The sequence below is a fragment of the Typopeltis vanoorti genome, chromosome 20 (genome assembly GCF_054136105.1).
Source record: "Typopeltis vanoorti isolate ZY-2024b chromosome 20, IOZ_Tvanoo_1.0, whole genome shotgun sequence".
Lineage (NCBI taxonomy): Eukaryota > Metazoa > Arthropoda > Arachnida > Uropygi > Thelyphonidae > Typopeltis > Typopeltis vanoorti.
This window is the reverse complement of record NC_143568.1, coordinates 77,886,672-77,911,119: the sequence shown is the minus strand read 5'-3', so window position 1 is coordinate 77,911,119 and position 24,448 is coordinate 77,886,672. Positions and strand designations below refer to the sequence as shown.

Sequence of the window (24,448 nt, the reverse complement as noted above, 5' to 3'; positions counted from 1 at the left end):
TATCAATGGTAAAGAAATGGAACTAGCAGAAGAATTGGAACTGTATTAGATCAAAATAATAGATGCTAACAACACAAAGAAGATAAAAACAGGTCAGAATCTTCTAAGTAAGATAACAAATAAAGTTATCTTCAGGAACTTAATATTCAGGGAAAAGAAGGAGTAACTATAGTATTCAACAATAAATATGAGGATAATATTCACAGACAACATCAAGTAGAGAATGTAACGTGAGTAAATGTTAGAAGGAGAATTGTACAAGGAGACATATTTGTGCTAATGGTCCCACTAAAGAAGATGTAGAGGAATTTTTTGAGGAATTAGAAAAAGCAGCTGACACAAATTAAAAAGGAAAAGTTGATTCATTTTAGAAATCTAAACAGCAGAGTAGGAAAGGATTAACAGACATACAGAAATGTTTTGGAAAAATTGAAGAAAAGTGCAAAGCTAATTAATAATAGTATATACCTGCTAGATTTCTGTTCAAGACATGGATTATTGTTCCAACATAAAGATGTGCACTAATTCATCTGGACAGAAGATACAATAAATAAGAAAAGTTTCAACTATGTTATTGTTCATAGTGATATCTTCATGTTGGTTCAGTACATACACAAGAGTAAACAACAAAGGATTTGAAACAGAAAGTGATTACCATTTAGTTTTGAGTAGAATAAAATTGAACATCATATTGAAAAGAAAAGTGTGTAAGATAGTATTAAAAATAATCTACATTGAAAGCTTTCAGAGGTGAACTATAGACTCAAACACATATATTATTCAAGAAAAAAAAATGAAAGAGTTTGAAAACAAAAATTAAACCTTGGAGATTTGGTGGCAGGCCCTAAAGAAAACATTGACTGATTCATCCAAAGAGTCATGTGGCAAGATTGTCTCCAAGGAGAGAAAAAAATAAGAGCTCCATGGATGGTGGACCCAGAAGTTGAAGATGCAGTTAAGAAAAAGGAAGAATGTATAGAAAATTCCAGGAAATTAAGTCAAGTGGTGCTCTTTGAGCAAACAGAGAAAAATGTAAGAAAACAAAAAGCATTGTGAAAAACTAGCTAAACTAAAGTCATGGGAAGACTGTGGTAAGAATATAAATACCTTTGTAAAAGGAATCAAGGATGATAATATGAAAACTGAAGCCAGATATTCTAGATGTCTGGAGTAATTATTTTTGAAAGATTGCTAAATGAAACAAGCAGTGACAGCACAGTGATTTTTGTCCAGAAATTGTCAAATATGGAAATATAAAAGTTATATATTAGTTAAACTGCACAACTGAGAATGCATGATCAGAGGATGAATTCCAGATGACTCTAGTTGAGCTTAATAATACCTATCTATAAAAAGGAAATAAAACTAAATGCGAGAAATATAGAGGAATTTCCCTATTGCAAGAATTTCTCTACTAAGATTTAAGCAACATACATCAGAAAAGGCTAAGAGAAGGTGTGAAAGAGAACTTTGGAGATGAACAAGTTAGGTTCTGTGAAAACAGAGGTTGCAAAGATCAGATTTTAACTTTAAGACAACTAGTTGAGAAATCACAGGAATATAACAAGTCTTTGTATTTAAGTTTAGTAGATCTGGAAAAGGCATATGACAAGGTGCCAAGTGAAAACTGTTCAAAATACTATTATATGGTATAAATAGGACATTATATTGAGTAATGCATAGTCTATATTTGAGTGAAGGAAATACAGAAAGATGGTTTGATGTTAAATCAGGTGTGAGACAAGGGTGCACATCATCTCCAGTGTTATTCATCATCTATGTGGATCACATTATGAAGAAAAGTGGTATTAAATCTGATATCAAAATTGGAGATATTAATCTTAGCTCTTTATGTACGATGTTACACTCCTGAATAAATCCAACACAAGTGTACAGGATTCTCTAAGTTGAATAACTGCTATAATAAATTTGGTATGAAAACCAGCAATAAAAACAAAACAAAAACTATGAAAACAGGGAGAAACACTAAAATCATCAACTGCATCCTGAATGGAGAACCTATAGTAACAGTGGGTAAACGGCGGTTCGCGAGCAGCATGCGGCTCCCAAGACAATATTGGTTTTCATTGCCATTTTTCCTAAACTTTTATATTAATAATCTATAGTAGTATAGTATGTACCAATATTAGAATATTTTATTTCATAAATGCTTTTAAAGATAAGTAAAAAAACAAAAAAATTTGAAAATTTTAATTTTTAGCTTTTAAATGATACCGGTCAAAAGGGTTGTTAATGTAGATTTTATTATTGTATTTGGTTGGTAAAAAGTGTTTCGACATTTGATGGCCTGTGTTGCTCCCGCCAAAATTAGTTTCAAAAGTGACTACTATGATCGCTGCATTACCCACCGCCTCCGTTGTCTGGACTCTGCGTCATCGCTCTTCATGCAGTATACACAAGTTACACACTTGTGGTGGTAGCGGAACATAACTAGTGTGGTGTAGTGTAGATAAGTACTTTTCTGATTACTAAATACTTAAGATTGATTTTAGTGAAAGCTATAAAACCCTTGTTTAAAATGACTGAGCAAAAGAAGAGTATAAAACAGAAATACGAACAAGAAAAGAGAGTGTTTAACCAACAATGTTTAACCACAATTTTGCTTTTACTGTTAAGGGTGAAAAGGCTCTGTGTCTTATCTGTCAGAAAATCACTAGCCACTTTAAAGCCAGTAATTTAAAGCACCCATTAATGTAATAATTAAAAGTTTGCACCTGAATTTCCTCCTGAATCAGAACTGCGAAAAAACAAGATAAAACATTTTAAATATAATTTAGTCACTCAACAAAATAACTAATTTTCCCTCTGTAAGCAAAGTGATTTGGCTACTGAAGCTAGTTTTTAGCTTGGAATACCATTCGAAATATACTACCTTACAATCATGGAAAATTTGTAAAAAAGAATATTAGTGATGTGATTGCAATTCTCGCTCCAGAGAACTCAAAACTTAAACAGGCAATAGAACAAATTCCTATCTCCTGCCGCACTGCTGAGAGACATAATTCTGAAATATTTTCTACAATCATATGTTCACTGCAGAGTGACATTCTACCAGCCAGATTTTAAACTTTAAGGGTGCTGCACAAATGGAGACTCAAAGCCTTCAATGAGTACAGATTAAACATATTCTTTTTTGGTGAGTAGGCCTACTATATAGTTGTATTTTTTATTATTTATAAATACAATTTTAAAATAATATTTTCTGTGGCTTTCGAACATTCAAAATGCATGAAAAGTATTATATGTGGCTCTTATTACCAAAGAACGTGCCCACTCCTGACCTATAGAATAAGTAAAACATTTCAGCTAATTAGACACAATTTTTATTAAAGAAGGCAAACTAAATATGGAAATAGCAAAATATCGAAGCTGATACTGACTCCTTTTTTAATTTTGGCTATCTGATAGGAACTCACTGACTAGGAGGTAAGTATTTATAATAGCATAGGCTCATTTAGTAATATACAGCAGCAATCTTTTGTCCATCCCCAATGTACTGAAAGAAGTGGAACATAAAGGGATGATGGACATATGAAATACCGAGTAAAATCGACCAAGATTATTGCCACAATACTGGATATTTTTTCACATTAACTAGGCAGAGTAGATTAAGAACAGATTAAATTGTATTGTTTAGCCTGAACAAGTGCGTTTTTGATCATTTACCTCATTCCTGCTATAAACCTCTTGTTCATAATGAAAAAAAAAAAAAAAATCTGTAATTAGTATTAGATACAGAAACATGTCTCCAGTGACTGATACAAATTCATTTGGTTTGTTTTGGTTTGGTTTAATTTCTATAGAGAAACAAATTAAAAACTATAAGAAGAATCAAATCCCATGGTAAAGTTCAGTCTGTAAACTGTCTGGTCCTGAGGATTTCCTTTGCTGGCATTCTTTATGGGCGCTAGTAACTTCAATGCTATAATGGGTCTGTTAAGCCTGCTTTCAATTCAACAGGAAAAATTTTAATGTCCAAAGAGTTATGACTTTTACACAGTGCTATTATCTTCAAACAGATGTTCATAGTATTTCTGAAAGGAGTGAAGGATATCTATGTTTGCCAAAGTCTTCACCATCCAACAGATTTGGGTGAGAGTCCTTTCTTCACAGAATTTGGTGAAATATCTACTGAAGGGATATCTGCTAAGTACTGCTACATTCTTATTGTAAAATTGTAACATTAAATTGTAAAATTGTATTTGTAATATTGCAAAATTTATTTCTTCCACTTGTGAGTTCTATTTCTATGTTGATATTTCTGATGATGTCACTACATTCTGTATGTTGTATGGGTTTGCTATGAACCAGTTTGTCTTTTACAGAGGTCTTTTAAATTTTTCTTATGAAGAAAGCACATTCCTTTTCTGATTCCTTACACTCCATTTTACTTCTATGCAATCTGACCATGTATTTCAATCCAGGGTAGTAACACATCACACCAAGTTGGAATAGAGGATCTGGAATTTAGTTGAAAACACAGAGGGGAAATTTGGTTGAAGAGTCTAATCCATCAACCATCTATGAGTATGTAGTGTAGTGAATTTGAGAACTCAATTATGATCTAACATGTAGATAATAATCCAGCCCCACTGGATTATGTTCAATCTGAATTACTCTGTTAATAGGGAGGAGATACAAATTCATTCGCGATCTCCAGGATTACACTTGCATGAACCAACGTCTTTATTAGGGTTCTCAATCCTGCATACCACAAGAATGGCACATCTTGTGCATATTCTGCCTTTGCAATTCCAGAGTCACCTCCTATTTTGTCTAATGCGGGATTTCAATATAGATCCAGTCTTTGGGTGCTATGATGTAATGGGAATCGTAAGTATGGCTGCAATTCTTGGAAGAATCATTGTTTAACTATTCTGCTGGATACAGCATATACTCTTATAAACCTTATAAACTTATAAACACATCCAAGATTTGCCCTTCTGCAGTCCTCTGAATATTATGGAAAGATCCAGAAAGGAAGAAAGGCTAGGAATCTACTTCAGCTGCCTTAGGCCTTCCAAAGCTCCAAAAGACAAAAGTGAGTTAAGTGTTTTATATCTTTATATCTGTAGAAGTATGTCTCTTGGAGAAATTGTAACCCAAATAAATTAAAGATGCCAAGAAATTATATCCTTGGTTTTGTCATTTACCCAAGTGTAAGTAAACAAAGTTTGCACATGAAGTACCTTCATAACTGGGCTATTTGTATATAGGGGCTAATGACTTCACATCAATTGCCTTAGTATCCCATAATGCAAAGCATATATCCTTACAGACATCTACAATGCTGTGCATTATGGGAAGGCCACTACCCTGACCAATTTCAACTTTTATTGAGTTCTCATCAGCGGCAGCCAGACCCAGAAGAGATCTCAAGGTTGAAGTAATGCAGAAGTCATATTTCCAACACACTAGTCAAAAGGTGTCATACCTTATTACTATAATACTCTGGATTGGAGATAGTTGCTGTAGTTTTTTGACTAAAGGTCGTAACTGGTCTGGGTAGTGGCCTGTCCTATAATGCATGTCCATAAGGACATGCATTATAGGACAGGTGATACACTATACGTTATGGAATACTAAGGCAACTGATATGAAGTTATTAATCCCTATATACAAGTATCCCAGTCATGAAGATACTTCATGTGCTAACTTTGTTTGCCTTACATCTCGATAAAGGATAAAACCAAGAATATAATTTCTTGGCATCTTTAATTTATAGTATAATCGAGTGAAAAATACTTTCAAAATGTAACCCAAATATTATAACACGGCATGTTTCTATATGGCTTCTTGTTTTACCTGAACTGTAGAATTCTTGTACATTTAATGAGGCAAACAGAAGGGAGTGATATGAAGGAATAATTATGTATCTTGCTTCTTATAATCTTTTTCTTTTCCACTTGCTTGCCATCATTTCAATTTCATGATTCTGATTTGGAAGCTCCTAGATGATATTCATACCAAGAAAATTTCACATCAGTGTACTTTTTTTTTTCTTTAATGGTATCTCTCTCTCTCTTTTCCTTTATTAGCATGAGATGGTTTCTTATAGTCCATGGACTTTGAGTCTGTGGAGTCTTCATTTGACAATTTTCCTTTTCAGATTTTGTTCCTTTAAGCTTATCTTTTAAGTTCTTTTTTTAATCCTCTTTTTTTATTTATTTTTTTTATTTTTAATAATTCATCTTTCCTTTTTCGATGATCTTGTTTGGTTGCAAGCTTTTGGATACTAGCTTTACTGTTTTCATCTTACTGTTACATTATTTTTGTTACTGTTAGTCTTAACTAATGATGGTTAATCAGGAAGGAGACATTTGCTATTCTGAAATTCATTTCAAGTTTGATATTGTCATGCACTTTTTATGATTTTGAAGAGTAGTTTTATGAAAGTCTCTTTGCTATATTGTGTGAATTTGAAGATCTGGGAATTCTTGGCCTGAAATGTATACGCAAATTTTGACAGGTTCCACTAGTGCTTCTGCTCTTTTGACAAGAGTTCTTAGGGGACAGGTAGTAATATAATGTTAAGAACTTGCACGTCCAGCAGAGTTTGGGACAATGACCAGTGATATGTCTGACCGGTACACATTTGAAATATTTAGCTTCGGAGAAGTTGCCACCTAACTAAGTGATCATATAAGTGGCAATGAAGACTATCTCCATACTCATTGCCATTTATGTGAGTGTAAGAATGACAATGCAGACACTGCCACTGCATCCTTGGACAATTCACCATAACTCAAGTTGTACTCATGTTGGCAAAATTTTGGTACAGACATCTTCATGTCCACTGTGAAGGTGATCTCACCATAAAACCAGATAGGATCTTGGCCTGCAATACCACTATTTTTATGTTACTGATTTTACTCCATTTGAGAATGTCTGAATGAGAATTTCATCAATACTTTCTATATATTCTGTTGAAAATCTCTCAATTTTTACTGTTCTCACTTGGCTTCCTATCATTCCAGGAGTATTACTTTGGTATGTAAAACTCTGTAATAGTTTATCCCTAGTTTCTAAATCTTTAATTCTAACAAAATATTTTCCTCCACTGTATGGTGTGAAGGAATATATCGTCTTAGTCCTTATCTCTTTTAAAACTTTCGTCACTTGTCTTGCCTCTTCATATTTTGGAATTTTAATTCTGGGAGTTTGCACCCTTGGGGAATTGGTACATATATCTCAAAAACTTTGCTTTAGTCATCAGATTAAAAGGATAGAAACCTTTCAGTCATAAAACGTAAAAAAAAATCCTCTGATGAAGAAGCAATTCTATATCAGAAAATGCTGCAGCAGAGTAATGGCCATAATGTGGCTGAAAGAAACAATGTAGATAGAGATGAACTGTGCAACCAGCAATCATATGAATGGTTGCTTTGAATAATCCCATGCTAGTGGGGGGGGGACACTAGCACATGCAAAAGAAAAACAAAACAAAGCACTTATCTTCTTGCTGAAATTCCAAGGTTCCATGAATGGGAGCTAGAGATAAGGGAAGATACTAAATTTAAATAAATGTTAGTCATATATTTTCCCTACACAAGTAGTAAAATAGCATATCATCATATTATTAAAATATTCTGGATTAAAGATGATGCACAGCAATAAACACATCTTAAAGGAAGAGCTCGCTGCACAATGCAATACCAAAGCAACTGATATGAAGTCGACACTCTCTATACATCACCTAATTTCACACAAAAACTTCATTGCATAATGTGGTATGGTTACTTCAATAGGATGACAGAGGAAAGATTAGCAGAATAAGTGTTCTTTGCCAGGTTGACAGAGCAAAACCCAGAGGAAGACAGATATGGGTGGATTGTTACAGTAAAATGACCTGAATACAGAAATATCAGCATCATCAATTTCCTGATATGTACTCTCAAGAGGTGTTCTGGATACTATGACAAAATTACATGATTAAGTATACATTATTATTAATCTCCTATCCACAGTTTCCTCAAAATTAATATATTACTTGTCAGCACTCCAATATTCTCATATCTAACATGTCTTTCATGATTCTAAGACATTTATTTCTGACTGAATCAGAGGAAGACTAGACATTGGTCTTCCTCTGAGTCTCTTTCCTGCCATCTTAGAATCAAACACCTGTTTCATTCTGTTTAAGTGATCATCCGACCCTAAATTAGCTCTGCTCATATTCTTGAATATTAACAATGTCAAGTTCCTTTCTAATATCTTTATTTTTAACATAATTCTGTCATTGATGCCATCTGTTCACTCCTCTAATTTTTCTCAGAATCTTCATATCTGTGGTCTCTAGCCTTTGATCAAGTGATTTATTTCTAGCCCAACTCTCAGATCCATGATTTAAAACTGGTTTGAACACTTCTGATAGATTTATATGTTGTTAACTCAAAACTATTATTTTTCAGGAAATAACAATGAATACGAAAATATTAATTATAAAAACTTTATTAATACTTTCCTATATTTTAGCGACATTACATTGCCATCATCAGGGAACACAAAAATCAATGAAATGTGCTTGCAGGTACTAACACTAGGCAAACGAGAGACTGAAGAAATGGAACCAAAGTCAGACCAAGAGTCCTAAAAGGCATCCCCTAGTGGACTAAATTGGATAGTCTTGGCCATTGGGCTGAAGATCTGAGGATAAATGCTTCCCAAATTTGGGGCAGTCTCATGCACCCAAATTAATTTGTTGAGGTTTGTAAAGTTTCTCAGGACTGAGGCAGATTCAAGGAATAGCCTTCTTCCAGCATATCCTGTGGTGGGTGTCCAAAGAATGGTCAGCAAGTCCTGAGTGATTGTATTGGTCAAACCAGATATAGTCCTTGTGTTCAGAAATTCTGATACTGGCCGTTCTACTTGTTTGGCCATAGTAAGACAGTTTGCAACTGCAAGGGATCAGGTAGACCTTAAAGACACCTGGAAGGTCTAGGGATGTACCTGGTCTTCGGTGGAATGGATAACAGATGCCAATTTTTTATGTGCTCTGTAAGTGGTTGTAAGGTTGTTATTTCCTTAGGATTTTTGTTAATTTTTCGGATGTGCCTTGGATATATGGAATGATGCTGATAGATCATGAGTAATCTTGGCTCTGGAGGGGGAGGAGAGGAAAGGAGGGATTGCAGTTACAGGGTTTTAATATTTTTTGGGGATTGTAGCCATTGGCTAAGAAAGTGTTGAGGATATGGTCAAGTTCAGTAATTAAGGTATGTTCTGGTATGGTTCTGTCACTGCTTGTTTCATTTAACAGCTTTTAAAGTAATTACTCCAGACATCTTGGATATCCTTATCTTCAGTTTCATGTCACCTTTGTTATCTTTGATACCAATACTCTTTCCTCCATTTCTAAGGTTTTTCAACAGCCTCTGGAATATTTTGCCACCCACCTTCCCAATATTTATTTTCTATATTTTTACCAAAGTCTTCCCATGACTTGTATTCAGCCACTTTTATACATAGCTTAGCTCTCTTACATTTTTCTCTCTACTCTTTCAAGGCATCTGTAACTTATTTGCTTGGAACTTTTAGTATGCTTTCTTCTTTTTCAAAACTGTCTTTAACTTTTGCATCCACATTGGGGGAGGGGGTTCTTATTTTTCCATCCTTACAGACAACTTTACCACATACCTTCCAGGATGAATTAATGTCATCTTCAGAGTTTGCCACTAAGATCACAAGGTTTGGTTCGTTTTTGAACTGTTTCATTCTTTCTACAATAATTTTTATATAATTTAGTCAACTTTAATTATTTTAAAAACTTTTATGCATATTGAAAGTTTATTTTTCACTTGGTTAGAGTATAATAAATTTAGTTTAATCCTTTATCCAAGTGTGAGCAAACAAAGTTTGCGCCTGAACTTGGATAAAGGATTAAACTAAATTTATTTTATGCATATTGTTCTTTTCAATGTGATATTCAGGTTTTTCCTACTTAAAACTAAGTGATGGTCACTTGCAATTTCAAATCCTCTGTACACTCTTGCATCCTGAACCAGCATGAAGATATTACTATTAACAATAATATAGTCAATGAGGTTTTTTTATTTCTCGTCTTCTCTCCACCTGAACTGTGCATATCTTTATGATGGAACAAAGGTTGGTTGACTGGTAGAGCCTCTGCTACTATTGAATCAGCAAAAAGTTAAGCAAGTTTGAGTGAGGTTAGTAGTTGGAAGGAGATCAATCATCCAATGCTGTTGGCATACTCTCCCTCATCGAGGGCGAGTGTGCCAGTCTTTGGACACCCTGGAGGGGTCACATAATAATAATAATAATAATAATAATATGGTGCTAGTAATGACTAGACCAAATGCTGAGCAAAAATCCAGCAGATACTTAACATTATTATTAGCCTTGCTCTTTTCTCCAAATTTTCCCAAAACATTCCTATATGGCTGATGGGATTCATTTCCTACTCTGTTTAGATCTCCAACAAGGACAGCTTTTCCGTTTTCTTTATGTTAGTTATTGTTCTAAAGAATCGAAAAATTCTTCCACTTCTTCCTTAGAAGAATCTTCCGTGGGACCATAGGTACAAGTAAGTTTCAATGCCCATGTCCTCATTTTGAAGTGTGCCAAAATCACTCTACTTGAAACTGCCTTCCAATCAAGAAGTTTACCTATATGCTTGGTGTTGAATGCTAATGCTACTCCTTTCCTTGCTTGATCGTTATTGCCTAAAAATAACATCCTATGCTTATTATTTAGTGAGATCTCACCTGTTTTTGTCTTTGTCTCAGTAATGCCAATTATGAATGTGATTTTCAAATTATTTTGCAAGTTCAATTTCCTTTCCATTAATACTCCTTATATTGATGGTTCCTATCTTCAGTTCTGTTTTGATTTTATTCTTCTAGATGTTAAGCTGGAGCCTGTTCCAGTAGCTGACTTTTCACTTTTTACCCAGAATCCCCTGGTGAAATTGGCAGGGAGGGCCTTGTTTAATTGGGCATGCCCTTCTTCTTCTTCTAGCTGTACAAGTCTTTATGAGATTTAGCTTGCAAAACAATTTTTAGCCATTCTTTTCTTTCTGCACAATATTCTTCCAATTCTTAATTTATACTCACCTACTCCATACCTTGCCTTTCTAATGCCCGTCAGTCACTCTCTCCTATCCATATTACAAGCCTATTTTGCATACTCATTCCTTTCAAGTCTGTAAATAAACACTTGTCAAATCCTATCAAATACCTTGGATAAAGTCCAGGGGTATCATGACATTCTATTCTCCTAATCCATATCCATCTCTGCTGTTAGTCTTCTACATGAACAAATTACTAAAGCAAGACACATTCTTCAAGAGAGTTGTGCTATTCTCTAAAGAAGATCAAAGCAATATCTATTCACTTCTAGATGCAGATTCTAACCAGACTGCCTAATAACTTAATTGAAATATACTGAATTATCACCTGTAGAGGTGATAATTCAGATATATACTGACTGGTGTATAATTGGCTCTATCCATCCTAGCATCATCCTCGTACAATGAATTATCTTGCCCTCCTTCCACTTTTTAGAAATTGTGCTCATATTATGCTGATATCCCAATTCCATAACTCTGTTTGCATAAGATTCTGGCAAATATCTAAATTCCAAATCATCCACTCTCTATAATTTTGTTAGTTCTGTCTCAGTATTCAGAAAACTAATATGAGTGGCAGGAATGCATACCTTACTAATGCGAATATTTAATAATTCGGTTATTTCTGGTGCATATGATAACAAGATCATATTAATGTCAATATTATTTTTTTTTACTTTCCTCATACCAAAAGAATTCTCACAGATTTTAACCTGTTCAGCTACCTTCTTACTCCATCACCATGTATGTCATTCTCCTTGTTGTTCTTTATACTACTTTTAACAGTATAAAGAACAAGATTTTCATTTTCTGCTGATCTTACTTTAAAGTATAATTGAACCAATTTAAATCACAATGTGATCTGTTCTTTTAATTCTGGATACATTCAGATAATTTCCCACAAGTCCTTTGCTTCCCATGAAATATGTGGTAGAAATTCGAGCTGTAGAAGTGGTTGACAGAGATTTGATCTCAGCTTCGAACTTCTAATCTGCTGCATTAAAGTTTCTATATAAACCACTTTAAACCACCTTCATAGTACTATAATCACCTGCCTTATAGTTCCATATAAAGCTTTAGTTCACTTGCTAAGTATGGCAATGTGAAAATTAAGGGATCTGCACTATGAATCGTTGGAGCATCCACCCTATTCTCCAGATTTGGCATATTCCCGAATAATGGCATACCTTAAGACTAAGGGAGATTATGTTGAAAAATAAAAATAATTTTGAAATTATAAATTTGTTTTATCATTGTTAGGCCGAGAACTTTTCAGACCACCCTCGTATCTATATATATTACTTGAAATCAGAATTGCATTTGAGATTTTCTGTATCATTAAGACAGTTCACAATGCTAATTTTAGAAATAAAATATAATTGAAAATCTTCATCACATTTATGCAATGAAAAATACCAATCTTGTAATATGAAGTTGGCAGTAGCATACTGTGTTTACTTCAGTAATATCCTTCCAAGTCTGAATGCTCTTGTTGCAAAAAAGTAAAAAACATGATAGTATATCTGACTGAGCACATTAATAATATCATATTCTTTTATTTTGTTTTATGGAATTATTCCATGTATTAATACTGTACCAGCACAGAATAGTATATATTTTTAAAGCTAGCTAGTTGGTATGTACTACCTCATATTATATTCATAGATTAAACAACCATAATTTATGAGCAAGTGTCCATGCACTAAGTATCAGATGATTTGTAAATGGGTGACTATGTAAGCATATCTGAACACATCTCAGTTGGATCACTGAATAATTATACTACTACTACTACTTGTGATCAATTTTAACTTTGAAAAAGTATTATAATTAGCTTTTTTTAAAAAAACAGAGATTACGGTAAGAACATTGTATTTACTATTTTTAAAAACTGTTATAAGATCAATAGGCATTAATAAAATTATCAAAATAAATTCAGCCAATCCTAGTCCTTGTACATACATATATGAGTAGAATGCTACAAAACTACTGTCCTACAGATAGTATGATCAATTGTGATCTCTTATATAAGACCAAGTCAGAGGCACTGCTGATTCTTTTTTTATACATTCCTTCAGCTTCTTTTGATACTGTATCCAGTTCCACCATTGTGCTCCCATCAGGCTTTTGCAGTCTTTAATACCTCCACCTCATCCATCTCTATCCTTTCATCTAGTTGCATATCAAACACTCAGATAGTGTTTTACATGCAACTAGTGTAATTTCTCTCTAATGAGTCTACCTGAGATGTGTATATATATATATATTACTAAAGTGATCTCCTAACAACTCAGCTATTTCTGAATCATCTGACACTTTCCAACCTCTCAGATATACCAAAGTTATTCTGCTGAAGTCATATTTTCTATTAGTTGCCACACAGCAATAAAATTCTTTTTAATTTTCCTTTGCCCACAAGGGCTAACTGCTTTTTTTATAATCTAATTTTATCATTGCTGTCACTTTCCTAGCCAGCTTTTTATACTGCATCTGGTGTGGTCACCTTTGTCCTTGTATTGGATCCACAACATTTTCTTTTATCCAGCTTTTGCTTCATAGTCTTGTTCATCATTTAACTTCCATACAATTTACTTTCCTAAATTTAGGGATGAAGTCAGCTTCAGGAAGGAATTTAACAATCACTGACTTGTAATTCAACATTATATCCACTCTCACTCCCAAAAAAGGATATAATAAAAATAATAATAATTATTATCTGAGAACTCCAGGGAGACAAGGACTCATCGAGAGAGGCTATAAATCACCCAAACCAGATGTCATACCTATCCTTAAATTCATTCACACTAGATGCACTCACTACATAAAGGCAAACTATTTCACTCACTCACTGCTCTGTGAGAGGAAAAAAACCTAGCTTTTACCCCTTTCTTAACTTTGCACAAGCTTGACTTCCATGGATGTCCCCATGTTCTCTCCCCACCTTCCATTTGACAAAAAATTTCATCAGATGATATCCTGTAACACCCATTCAGAAGTTTATAGACCACTGCTAACCAGAGTCTGAAATCCATATACTTGCAATCTGTCCTCATAATTTAAATCTCATAATCTAGATATGATCTTTGTAACTCTTCTCTGCACCCTTTCCACAGCTTTTTTATTTATAACTGCAATTTTTCTCTGCACCCTTTCCACACCTTAGAACCTGGGAGAACAAATATGAACACAATAATTCAGGTGTAATCTTATCAAGGCTTTATAAAGAGGTAAAATGACTCCCTTATCTTTACATGTCAAGGTTTGCTTCAACAACTCAATTACCTTCTGAGTTTTATTTGCAACTTTTGTTATGTGACCTTAGAACTTCAAATTTCTATCCACCATTACATCAAGATCCCTAGCCTCATCAGTTTCTTGCATAACCCTGCTATTATCATTATTATTTTAATTTATTATTACGTGACACCTCCAAGCAGTTCAAAGACTCAATGAGGGAGGACACCTACTCTACAACTCTCCATCTTCACCACTCAATCCACCAACTACACCAATGTCATCTACTGCCCTCCACCACCAGTATTTTCACAGATAATCGCAAACATCCATACCTACAGTGTGATTTGAACCCACAGCTTTTTGGCTGGAGAGCGGATACACTAACCACTCGGCCAAAAATGCTGCTCGAAATCTTGTCATGTGAAAGTGTATAACTTTACACTTATTAACATTAAACTGACAGCCATTTCATTTGCCCAGATTTCCAGCTTATTCAAATCATTTTGTAAGTGCAGGGCAATCAGTAGGATCCCTGAACATTCCTGATTGCACTGCCCATCTTTGCATTATTGGTGAACAATTGCACATTTTCTGTTAGACACTTCCTAATGTCATTAAAGTATAGACTGAACAACAATGGTCCAAGGACTGAACCCTCAGGTATATATATACCATGGTCACCTTACACTTAGCAGATTCACACCCATATACCACTTTTTGATTGTCTGTCAACCATCCACTGATCCAAGTCGAGAGTTTATATTCCAATCCTATATTCTCCAGTTTATGCAACAGCCTTTCGTGTGGTATCCTGCTGTCAATGCCTTAGCAAAATCAGACATTATGATAGTGTATCAATTCCTTTTATTCAATTTGGCCGTAACATTGTTATAAAAGATGAGCAAATTACTAAAATACAACCTTCCTTTAGTAAACCTATGCTACTCTTTGTAGCGTATAGCTTGTATACTAATTTCTGTATGCGAGTTCTTACTAACATCTCTAAAATCCTCACTACCACATGAGAGATACTGACAGGTTGGTAGACAGACACATCAGTTTTTGCACCATCCTTGCATAACTGAACTTTCAACATTTCTTTCATTCCTAAGACTCAAATTATATAAACATGTAAGCTTGTCTAGTCAATTTGGTTGAACATTCCTTTAGCAAAAGTGCTGATATTCCATCTGTCCCTATTGATAAATTCTTATTCAGGTTATGTAAAAGCTCTTCAACCTCATTTTCATGCCCCGATAATTCTTCATCCAATGTTGCAGTAGCAACATCATGTTACATACACCTGGTTGATGTATGTTAGCAAAGTGAGCACTCATTAGCTGAACAATCACATTAGCTTCTGACACTAGAGTACCATCTGCATTCAGTAAAGTTATTCTTCACAATCATCCTTTCCTTTGCTTGCAGCATAACAATAAAATTCTTTTGGATTGCCTGTAGCCTGCATAGCCAATTTCTTCTCACACCCTGATTCAGCTTTCTGCATAATACTCATTACTTCTCTGGCCTGTGCTTTATATATTCCATAACTCCTTTCACTCTTATTCTCACAATATTTTTCCACATCTTCTTATACATCTTTTGTTTAAAACGGCTGCACATGCATTTCATTCTTTCATTTCATCTATCCATTTCAACTAATGTTAAAATGTTTTCCCAAATTCGGACATGTTGTGCCCAGTGCCATAACTGGGGTGTGGCGAAAGAGGCGCCTGCCACGGGTGCAACTAGGTTTGGGGCACAAAACATAAAAAAATAAAAATAAATAGATATAAAAGTCCACTATTTTATATTGCATTTTTAAATTTCGGCAATACGCTGCTTTAGACACACAAATTCTGCAACACACTGCAACTGATTTTGATGGGGTTAATAGTAAGTATTTAACATATTGCATTTAGTAAAATTTAACCTGTTACATTTAAATTTTTCAAAATTTTTGTCATTTTTGGGTTGGGGGGGGATGCAAGTTAGACACTTGCCACAGGCACTTCATACCTGCGTTACTGTACTGGTTGTGCCAAATAAAACTGCATGATCACCCTCTCCAAATGAAGGTAAAACAGCTGCTTCATTTATATACAGATTTTCTGATGCTGTTCCAGTTTTCTCCAGTTTATATTTCAATAATTGTAATTATTCATGATGATAAACACAAGGTTTATCTGTTCTATGCAACTTGCAGTTCTCTGACCTACAGCAGCATTTTGTCTAGTTAACCTCTACCTCATGCCAAAGAGCTTTCAATCCAGTGCCTGTATTGCTCATTCTACTATCCTTATCATTTTGGGGTATCTACTCTGGTTGGATTTAATACATCTACACTCATGTTCATAGAAACAGCATCAATTGCTATAACCATGTTTTTTGGTAATTAAATTTGAATGTCTATTTTAAAAAGGGATAACAACACAATAATTGTCACAAATAATGAAGAAGGTAATATAAAATTTTTATATTGCTGGCCTGATTGACTGAGCGGTTAGCATATCCACTTTCCAGCCAAAAAAGCTGCGGGTTCGAATCCCACCACAGGCATGGATGTTTGTGATTGGTTGTGGAAATACTAGTGGTGGTGGCAGGCAGTAGTTGGTGGATTTGAGTGGAGGAGACAGAGAGAGATGTAGAATAAGTGTCCTCCCTTGATGAGTCTTTAGACTTCCTGGAGGTGTCACGTAATGTGACATAATAATTGTGACAAATATTTCAAAATAAAGTGGATAACGATATTTTAACTGGAAAACCAAATACTGATAAAAAAATTTAATTCAACTACACAGTTTTACTAACATCAAAACTAAAAATTCACTTTTTGCTGTTTAGTACTTCATGAGTCTTCCTTCTGGCATCAATAAAATCAATTTCCTGATGGATTGCAATTGTCAATTCATAGTTCCATACCCTCATAATGGCTTCTTGGCTTTTCTTGTGTATTTCAGTCTCCATTTGGTACGACAAATTCTCAATGTTTTTTTATGTTGAGTCCATGCATGAGAGGTTGGTTGATCAGCCTATAGTACATTAGTACCATATATGAGTAGTGGGATCGGAAAGGAGGAACTTGTTTACATTTGATTTAAAATGTCTGCATATTGTATTCCTTGGGAAATACATCGGGAGAAGATTGTTCCATGATACAGCAGTTGCAGGGATGAAGGAAGAGGGAAAACAAAGTTGTTCTGTGGGTTTCAAGGTGCACTGTGAAGGGATGTTGAGCAGCAGCTGCACATGTTCCAATAAGCTTAGCACTAAGTGGAGGAATTATTGATGCTATTTTAGATGAACATTTCCCATGGAAATATTTGTAGAATACACATATTGCGGAAACCAAATGCCTGTACGAAAGTGGGGGGTGGGATGGAGTTGGATCATTAATAAGTCGAATTACTCTCCACTGTATTGAGTCAAGCATTTTGAGAGAGCTTTTAGGGGGCCCCACCCCATATGTGAGAGCAGTAGCCAATAGCTGGGTGGATTTGTGATTTGTATAATGTTTACAGCTGTTTAGGGGTGAAGTAATGTCTTGAGCAAAAGAGAAATCCTAATTTTTTTAGATGCTGAGGATGCCATGGTTGTGATGTGTTCGTGTCAGGATAGGCTTGATGTCTGGGTAATTCCAAGAAGCGAAATCTCAAATTGTCTGAAAATTTAGGTGTTATCAAAAATAATACTGGGAAATATGGTTAATTTTTTTTTATGAGAAATAAGACAGAACTAGGTTTTATTAGCAATGAAATTGACGAGGTTATCTAAACCCTATTGGAGGATGGCTTGGAGATCAGAATTGAGAGCGGTGGTGGTTGATGTTTTGTAGTTGAGGTGAGTTGTGTAGAGTAAGGTTTATCAAATGAAAGGGAGGAGTGCATGTGCTATCATCTGCAAAACTGTGTATTAGGTTGGAGGTCAACTGAAGTAGGTCATTGATATATAGCAGGAAGATGGTAAGTGAGAGGACAGAACCTTGTGGGACCCCAGCATTAGTTGAATGGTGAGAGGATAAGGAACCATCCACCACCACACATAGTGTGCATCCAGACAGAAAGCTATCCAACTATAGAAGTCCTGAAACAGACAAAATGAGTTTGCTTACTAAGCCTTTGTGCCAGACCTGACAGACAGGAGATCTTTTCACATATGTGAAAAGATCTCCTGTCGATCAGCAGTGACAGAATCCATACTGGCAGTCATTTATTAGGTGGGTGCCTCCAAGTAGTTGTAGGAGTTGGGAATCAATGATTTTTTCCATTACTTTATACTGAAGTGAGCAAGATAGGGCGTTAGTTGGACGGAAGTGACTTGTTGCCCTTCTTGGGAATGGGTTGAATAATAGGCCAATGTGAGATAGATACCAATGCAGTAAGAGTATATATATAGCGCACAAACTTTCGGGACAATTGGAGGAATGCCATCAGAGCCAGGAGACTTTTTTGTGTCCAATTTGGACAGCAGTTTTCTGGTCTCTTTCTGGCAAAAGGATATAGGGGGCATTGTATGTTTGGCATCTGGAATGGTTGGGAGAATTTACCATTGTCAGTTATGCATGCATTGGAAGCAAAGTATGAGACTAGGAGATTGGATTTTTCTGTGGGTGATGATGCAATAGAGCCATCTGGGTATGATATGGGTGAATAGTGTTGGAAAGAAGTTATGACCAATTGCTTTGGAGAAAGACCAAAAGGCTCGGCTGCTAGTTTCCTGTTTTTTGCTCTTTCGAACTCTGTTTTGGAAGCACTGATTGTGTTTTTGCATCTATTTTGGGCTTGAGTATAAGCTCTAAAGGAGGATGGAGTTCTCGATTTGAGTCAGTTATGGTATGTTTGGTTTTTCATTCGTGCAGCCTTCGTGCATATTTTGGAGAACTAGGGTTGAGTTAGGGAATGGCAGTTCAGAGTAGTGTGGGGAAATGTATGTTTCCACGCTGGTGAGGATTACTTTGGTGTTAAGTTCAGTGCATATGTTTGGTTTGGAAGGCTGAAAGCAATAGTCCCACCATGGAAATGAGGCATAGAAGTTGCAGAGGCTGTCCCACTTGGCACTGTTATGATGCCAAACTACTCTTGTATAGGAGTGGTTATGTAAATGTTGTTGCATGAGGGAGGAGATGAGCACTAGATTGTGGTCAGAATTACCTAGGGGGCCCACTACATTCACTGTGTATTTGGAAGGGTCGTTGGTGAGGAAGAGATCTAGGGTGTTTGGGGGAGTGGTTTGGGTTATCAGGTATTCTGGTTGGCATCTGAACAAGCTGTATAAGGTTGTTAGTGATGAGAAATGTTTCAGCATCTCTGCCTGCAAGATCTGTACAGCTGGAGGAGGAAAATCGGTGTTGTGGATATTAAAATCTCCTAGGAGGATGATTTCACTTTTGAAAAAGTGGGAATGGGGAAAATCAATTTTTAAGGAGAGGAAACTAAGAGCTCAGAGTGGTTGGTTGCATTAGGGGAGCAATAGAGACAGCAAATGAATTTGACCGAGTGGGGAAGGAATATTTTCAACCAAAGAAGGTCAAAGTTGTGCAATCTAGGTTTAGTGCTCTTTGACAAGGTATATCAGAGTATGTATGTATGCATGCACAGATGCCACCCTTGGGTTAAAAGGAGTTAAAAGAGTGTACTTTGGAAGGTGAAATGAATAGTGGTGGTGGTGGTGGGGGGGATTTGATTTTCTGCCAGAGTAGGTGGGTTTGGTATACTGAAGATGGTATACTGGACACTATTCAGGTTCAAGTTAGGCTACGAATGTTGGTGAAGTGGATATGCAAAGTTCTGTGGGGCATATATTTGACTGCAAGGATCTTGAACATTTTCTATGCAGTGCCTGCATACTTGTCTCCATGGTGGCTACTAGTGACATCACTTGATTTTTGCACTAATTTAACTTGTTTGTAGTTGCTGATCCAACTGTTATCTATATTTTGGCATTTTTATTCAAGTTGTCTTCGAAGATGGCATCCTTGTTCCCTCTGGGCAAATGTTAGGTCTGGTTGAGCACGTATGTGCAATTGGGAACACGTGTCTTTGAACTTGTTGTTGATCACTGATATTAGTTTAGATGTGCTTGTCAGTATGTCACAAGACACTTTTACAAGAAGTGACAATTTCATTCCATCCTTTCTTTTATCTGGTCTGTTTCCCAGCCACGGTACCCACTGAATCAAATGTTCATTGAGCCACTTATTAACCTGCAACAAAAATTAAAGCTTTTTTTAAGTACTAAGTTCTATTCAAATGGTATATTTTAGGGTTATAATAGCATTACTTATGCTTTTTAGCCTATGACAAGGGACAGAATCATCCTGAAAGATGCAATTTGTCATTACGGTAAAGCAGTCTCTGACAGTAGGTAGCGATTCTTCTTTTCAAAGTTTCTTGTACACTTGTGCATTCACTGAACCTTTTCTGAAATGCAAGCGGCCAACACCACGTTATGACATGCAGCCCCAGATCATCTGACTGGTTGAGAATTTGACTGTTGACACCAGACAGTCATGATTGAATTTTTCTCCTGATTGTCTTTGAAATATCTGTTCGCTGTTGTCACCCTGCCAGGGTCAGTTTGGTATGCTCTTTGCACCAATTTAACTGAAGCCAGAATCTCTTCTTTTTTTTTTTGGTTAAGGTTTTTTTTTTTTAGGGTGGCTGGCTATCAGTCCCTGTCAAATGAGTCTTCTCCTGACAGTTACAGAGCTTGTCACAACTTTCGTTTGTTCTTCCTAGTCCTGTTTCAGTTCTCTGGACAACACATGGTATTTCAGATAGAGCTGCTTTAGAACTCAATCTTGACATGGTATAGACAGTACCTTTCTTCCTTTCAGCAGATCTGGTTTCCTTCACTTTTGACAGCAGCCATCACACAGTAGACTGACTATAGGACACCCTTTTAGCTATTTCATGAGAAGAATAACTTTCTCTATTCAAAGCTTAAATCACTTTTTCTGTGAGGTGTTAACTGAACTTAACTAGCCATTGCTGTCTATAGCATAAACAATTCTGATGCAATAGCAGCAACTATTACATTATACAAAAACCCACGGGAATGATAGATGATGCAATACAATGAAATGTCTAATGATAAACCAATGAAAATGACCATTTAGTATTTAGTAATTAAGGTGATATGGTTTCTATGAACATGAGTGTACATTCATAACCAATACTCCAGCTTTCTATCCTGTCTGCTGTTTTTGAATATACTTACCCATCACACTTTATTTCCATAAAGATATCCCCCCTTTTGTTAGCCAGTTTTGAATACTGTCCATTTTTAAATATTCCATGGACATGTGAATTCAGACTTTTCTTTTCATCACACACACACAAACACACATCTCACCTGAAATAGTTCAAATTCTTCCTCATTTCTTGCAATCATCTGATTAATTGTTTCATCATCTGGGACTTCATTTTCCTCCTAAAGTGAAATAAAAAAAAAAAAAAGATACAATGTTTGGTCTCTAGAGAAAAGAAATATTTAATCCTTACCTCATTCACTGTTTGAATACAGATGTATTAAAAATAGCACACACATATTTCTTGTCTGTATAATTATATAATTAATATATATCTGAGAGGAGACTTCCACATAGCCTTTAAGCGAATGGTGAGAACTGACCAGGGATTCTGACCTAATGTCCAATCTTCACCTTCTCGTGGTGCACCCTGTTAGGTATCTACCTGGATACTGAATGAACAACGATGGGCTGGCAATTTGGGATTAAGCCAACCAAATTGTATTCTTATTGGCTCAAACCATAATATTAAATGATGGTACAACATGACAGAATTTAATGCCGACTGGAGAATCACCTGGTTAAACAAGGCCACTGTTGTTTTCGCCAGGGAACCAGGGAAAACAGCAAACTGTCAGCTACTGGAACAAACCCTAAAACACACCCCAACTCAATATCACCAGAGTTCAAGATCGGTACTATCAACATAAGGAGCCTGAATGGCAAAGAAATGAAGCTAGCTGAGGAATTGGATAAGTACCAGATCGATATAATAGGAGTGAATGAAACAAAAAAAAGGCAAAAACTGGTGAGATCTTTCAGAGCAATAAATACAAAATGTTATATTCAGGCAATGACAATCAAGGAAAAAGAAGGAGTAGCCATAGTATTCAACACTAAATATGAGGCTAATCTTCTTGAATGACAGGCAATTTTAAATAGAGTGATGTGGGCAAATATCAGAATGGAGAACCTGACAATTTGTGCCTATGGCACAGAAGGGTCTACTAAGGTAGAAGTGGAGGAATTTTTTGAGGCTTTAGAGAAAGCAACTGACACAATGAAAAATTGGTCTTTGTCGGGGATCTAAATAGCAGAGTAGGAAATGATTGTCAGACATACAAAAATATTTTGGGAAAATTTGGAGAAAAGAGGAAAGCTAATAATAATGGCAAATACCTTTTTGGATTTCTGCTCAGGACATGGACTGGTTATTAATAATACATGTTCCAACATAAAAATGTGCACAAATTCACATGGAGAGAAGGGGCAAGGAATAAGAAAAGTCTCATTGACTATGTTATTGTTGATAGTGATGTTCTCTCTTCCTGGTGTAGGACACTAGAATGTACAGAGGATTTGAAATTGGAAGTGATCACAATTTAGTCTTGTGTAGAAAAAACTTGAATTTCATATAGTAGCCTTGGTTTGTACTGCTTACATGACCTTGATTCTGTCCAAGAGCCCATATATTTACTTCTTAATAGTACTATTAATTAAGTTGCACCTGACAGCTGTTTTGAACTGGTGGTTCTCATCAGAGACCAGGAAGAAATCTTACAAGGACAAAATCCTCTCTTAGATTTCAGGCATTATAGATTTACTATGCTATAGTTTTTATTATGGAATAGTTTCACTGAAACATAATAGGTATACATGCTGAACCATAGTTTTTTTTTTTTTAAATCTCTAAAGAAACATCAACACAAGAGCTACATTCTGTCTTCACTATCTTTCTTAGGCTGTTCTTTATTTTTTAATATGGGCACAAAGTTAGATTCTTGTTTATTATGCTGTGTAATCTAGACAGAGAGTCCACTGAAAAAAAGACTAGAGTTGCATAAAGGCTTTTTTCTAAAAAAAAAAGTATAAGGAAAAATTGTATTAAGAGAACTGTACATATCTGCAATTAGTTTTATATATATACAATACATTACTTGATTACCTTGATGGACCTGTGATTTCAATGAGGATTTCTCCATGACTGCAGGTCGTAAAGAGTCTAGCTATTTCTGTCTTGGGTCTTTCTTATCCATTTTCTTCCAACTTTCTTAATCATTGGGTCTTCCCACCTTAAGGCTGGTCTTCCAGGTTTCCTTTTGGTATCCGAGAGATACCAAAAGGAAATACAGTCATACTCCGACTTACGCGGTTTCTTATATGTACGCATTCCCGTCCCGCTTCACGCCTCACCACTAGTCGTATCTTTCAGGCACCGGCCGTATTTGCCAGTGTCGCACGTGCTGTGAACAAGCACCGACGTGTTTCGCACGGTCTCCATTCATACACGATTTTTATAGTCTACAAACCTTGCGATTGTTTAATGTTATGTTCTTGATAAAAATTTTATCGCATAAAAAATAATAATGTCATCCAAAAGAAGCAAGTCCGATTCTTCCACAGCTAGCAAGAAAAGAAAAACATTGACTTTGGAAACAAAACTCAACATTATTAAGGTTTTTGAAGGCAGAATGAAAATTTGTGAGCAAGCAAAGAAGGATTTTGGAGGACACAGATTTTAACAAGGAACGAATTGTAGCCACAAGACAAGGAATAAAAAAATCATTAACTTGCTATGAAGAAATTTTGCGTGACAAGAAAAAGGCATTATGCCGCCAGACGAATCTATTAGATTTTATGAAACCATCAACATCGAAATAACTTTCTTTTTTTTTATGTACGAAAAACTACAATTATGATTATATTTCTTAAAAAATATGGGTGCTTTTGCAAACCTTTGGTCCCAATTGTATGTTTGTATATATAAATTACATGCAACATTATACCCCAAGTTACGAATTAGACTTAACTTACACGCTTTTTGTTGGTCCCACCTACCGCATAACTTCGAG

General features: G+C 35.5%; 1 protein-coding gene across 6 annotated transcripts in view; it reads right to left on the bottom strand.

Moving 5' to 3' along the window:
• The window catches only part of brm (ATP-dependent helicase brm), a 677,861-nt gene that overhangs the window by 186,455 nt on the left and 466,958 nt on the right, over positions 1-24,448 (bottom strand). For all 6 annotated transcript variants that reach the window (XM_090410652.1, XM_090410651.1, XM_090410655.1 and 3 more), the window contains one exon: positions 21,701-21,778. In XM_090410652.1, coding sequence (XP_090266778.1) covers positions 21,701-21,778 — 78 coding nt within the window. The remainder of the gene's footprint in view (positions 1-21,700; positions 21,779-24,448) is intronic.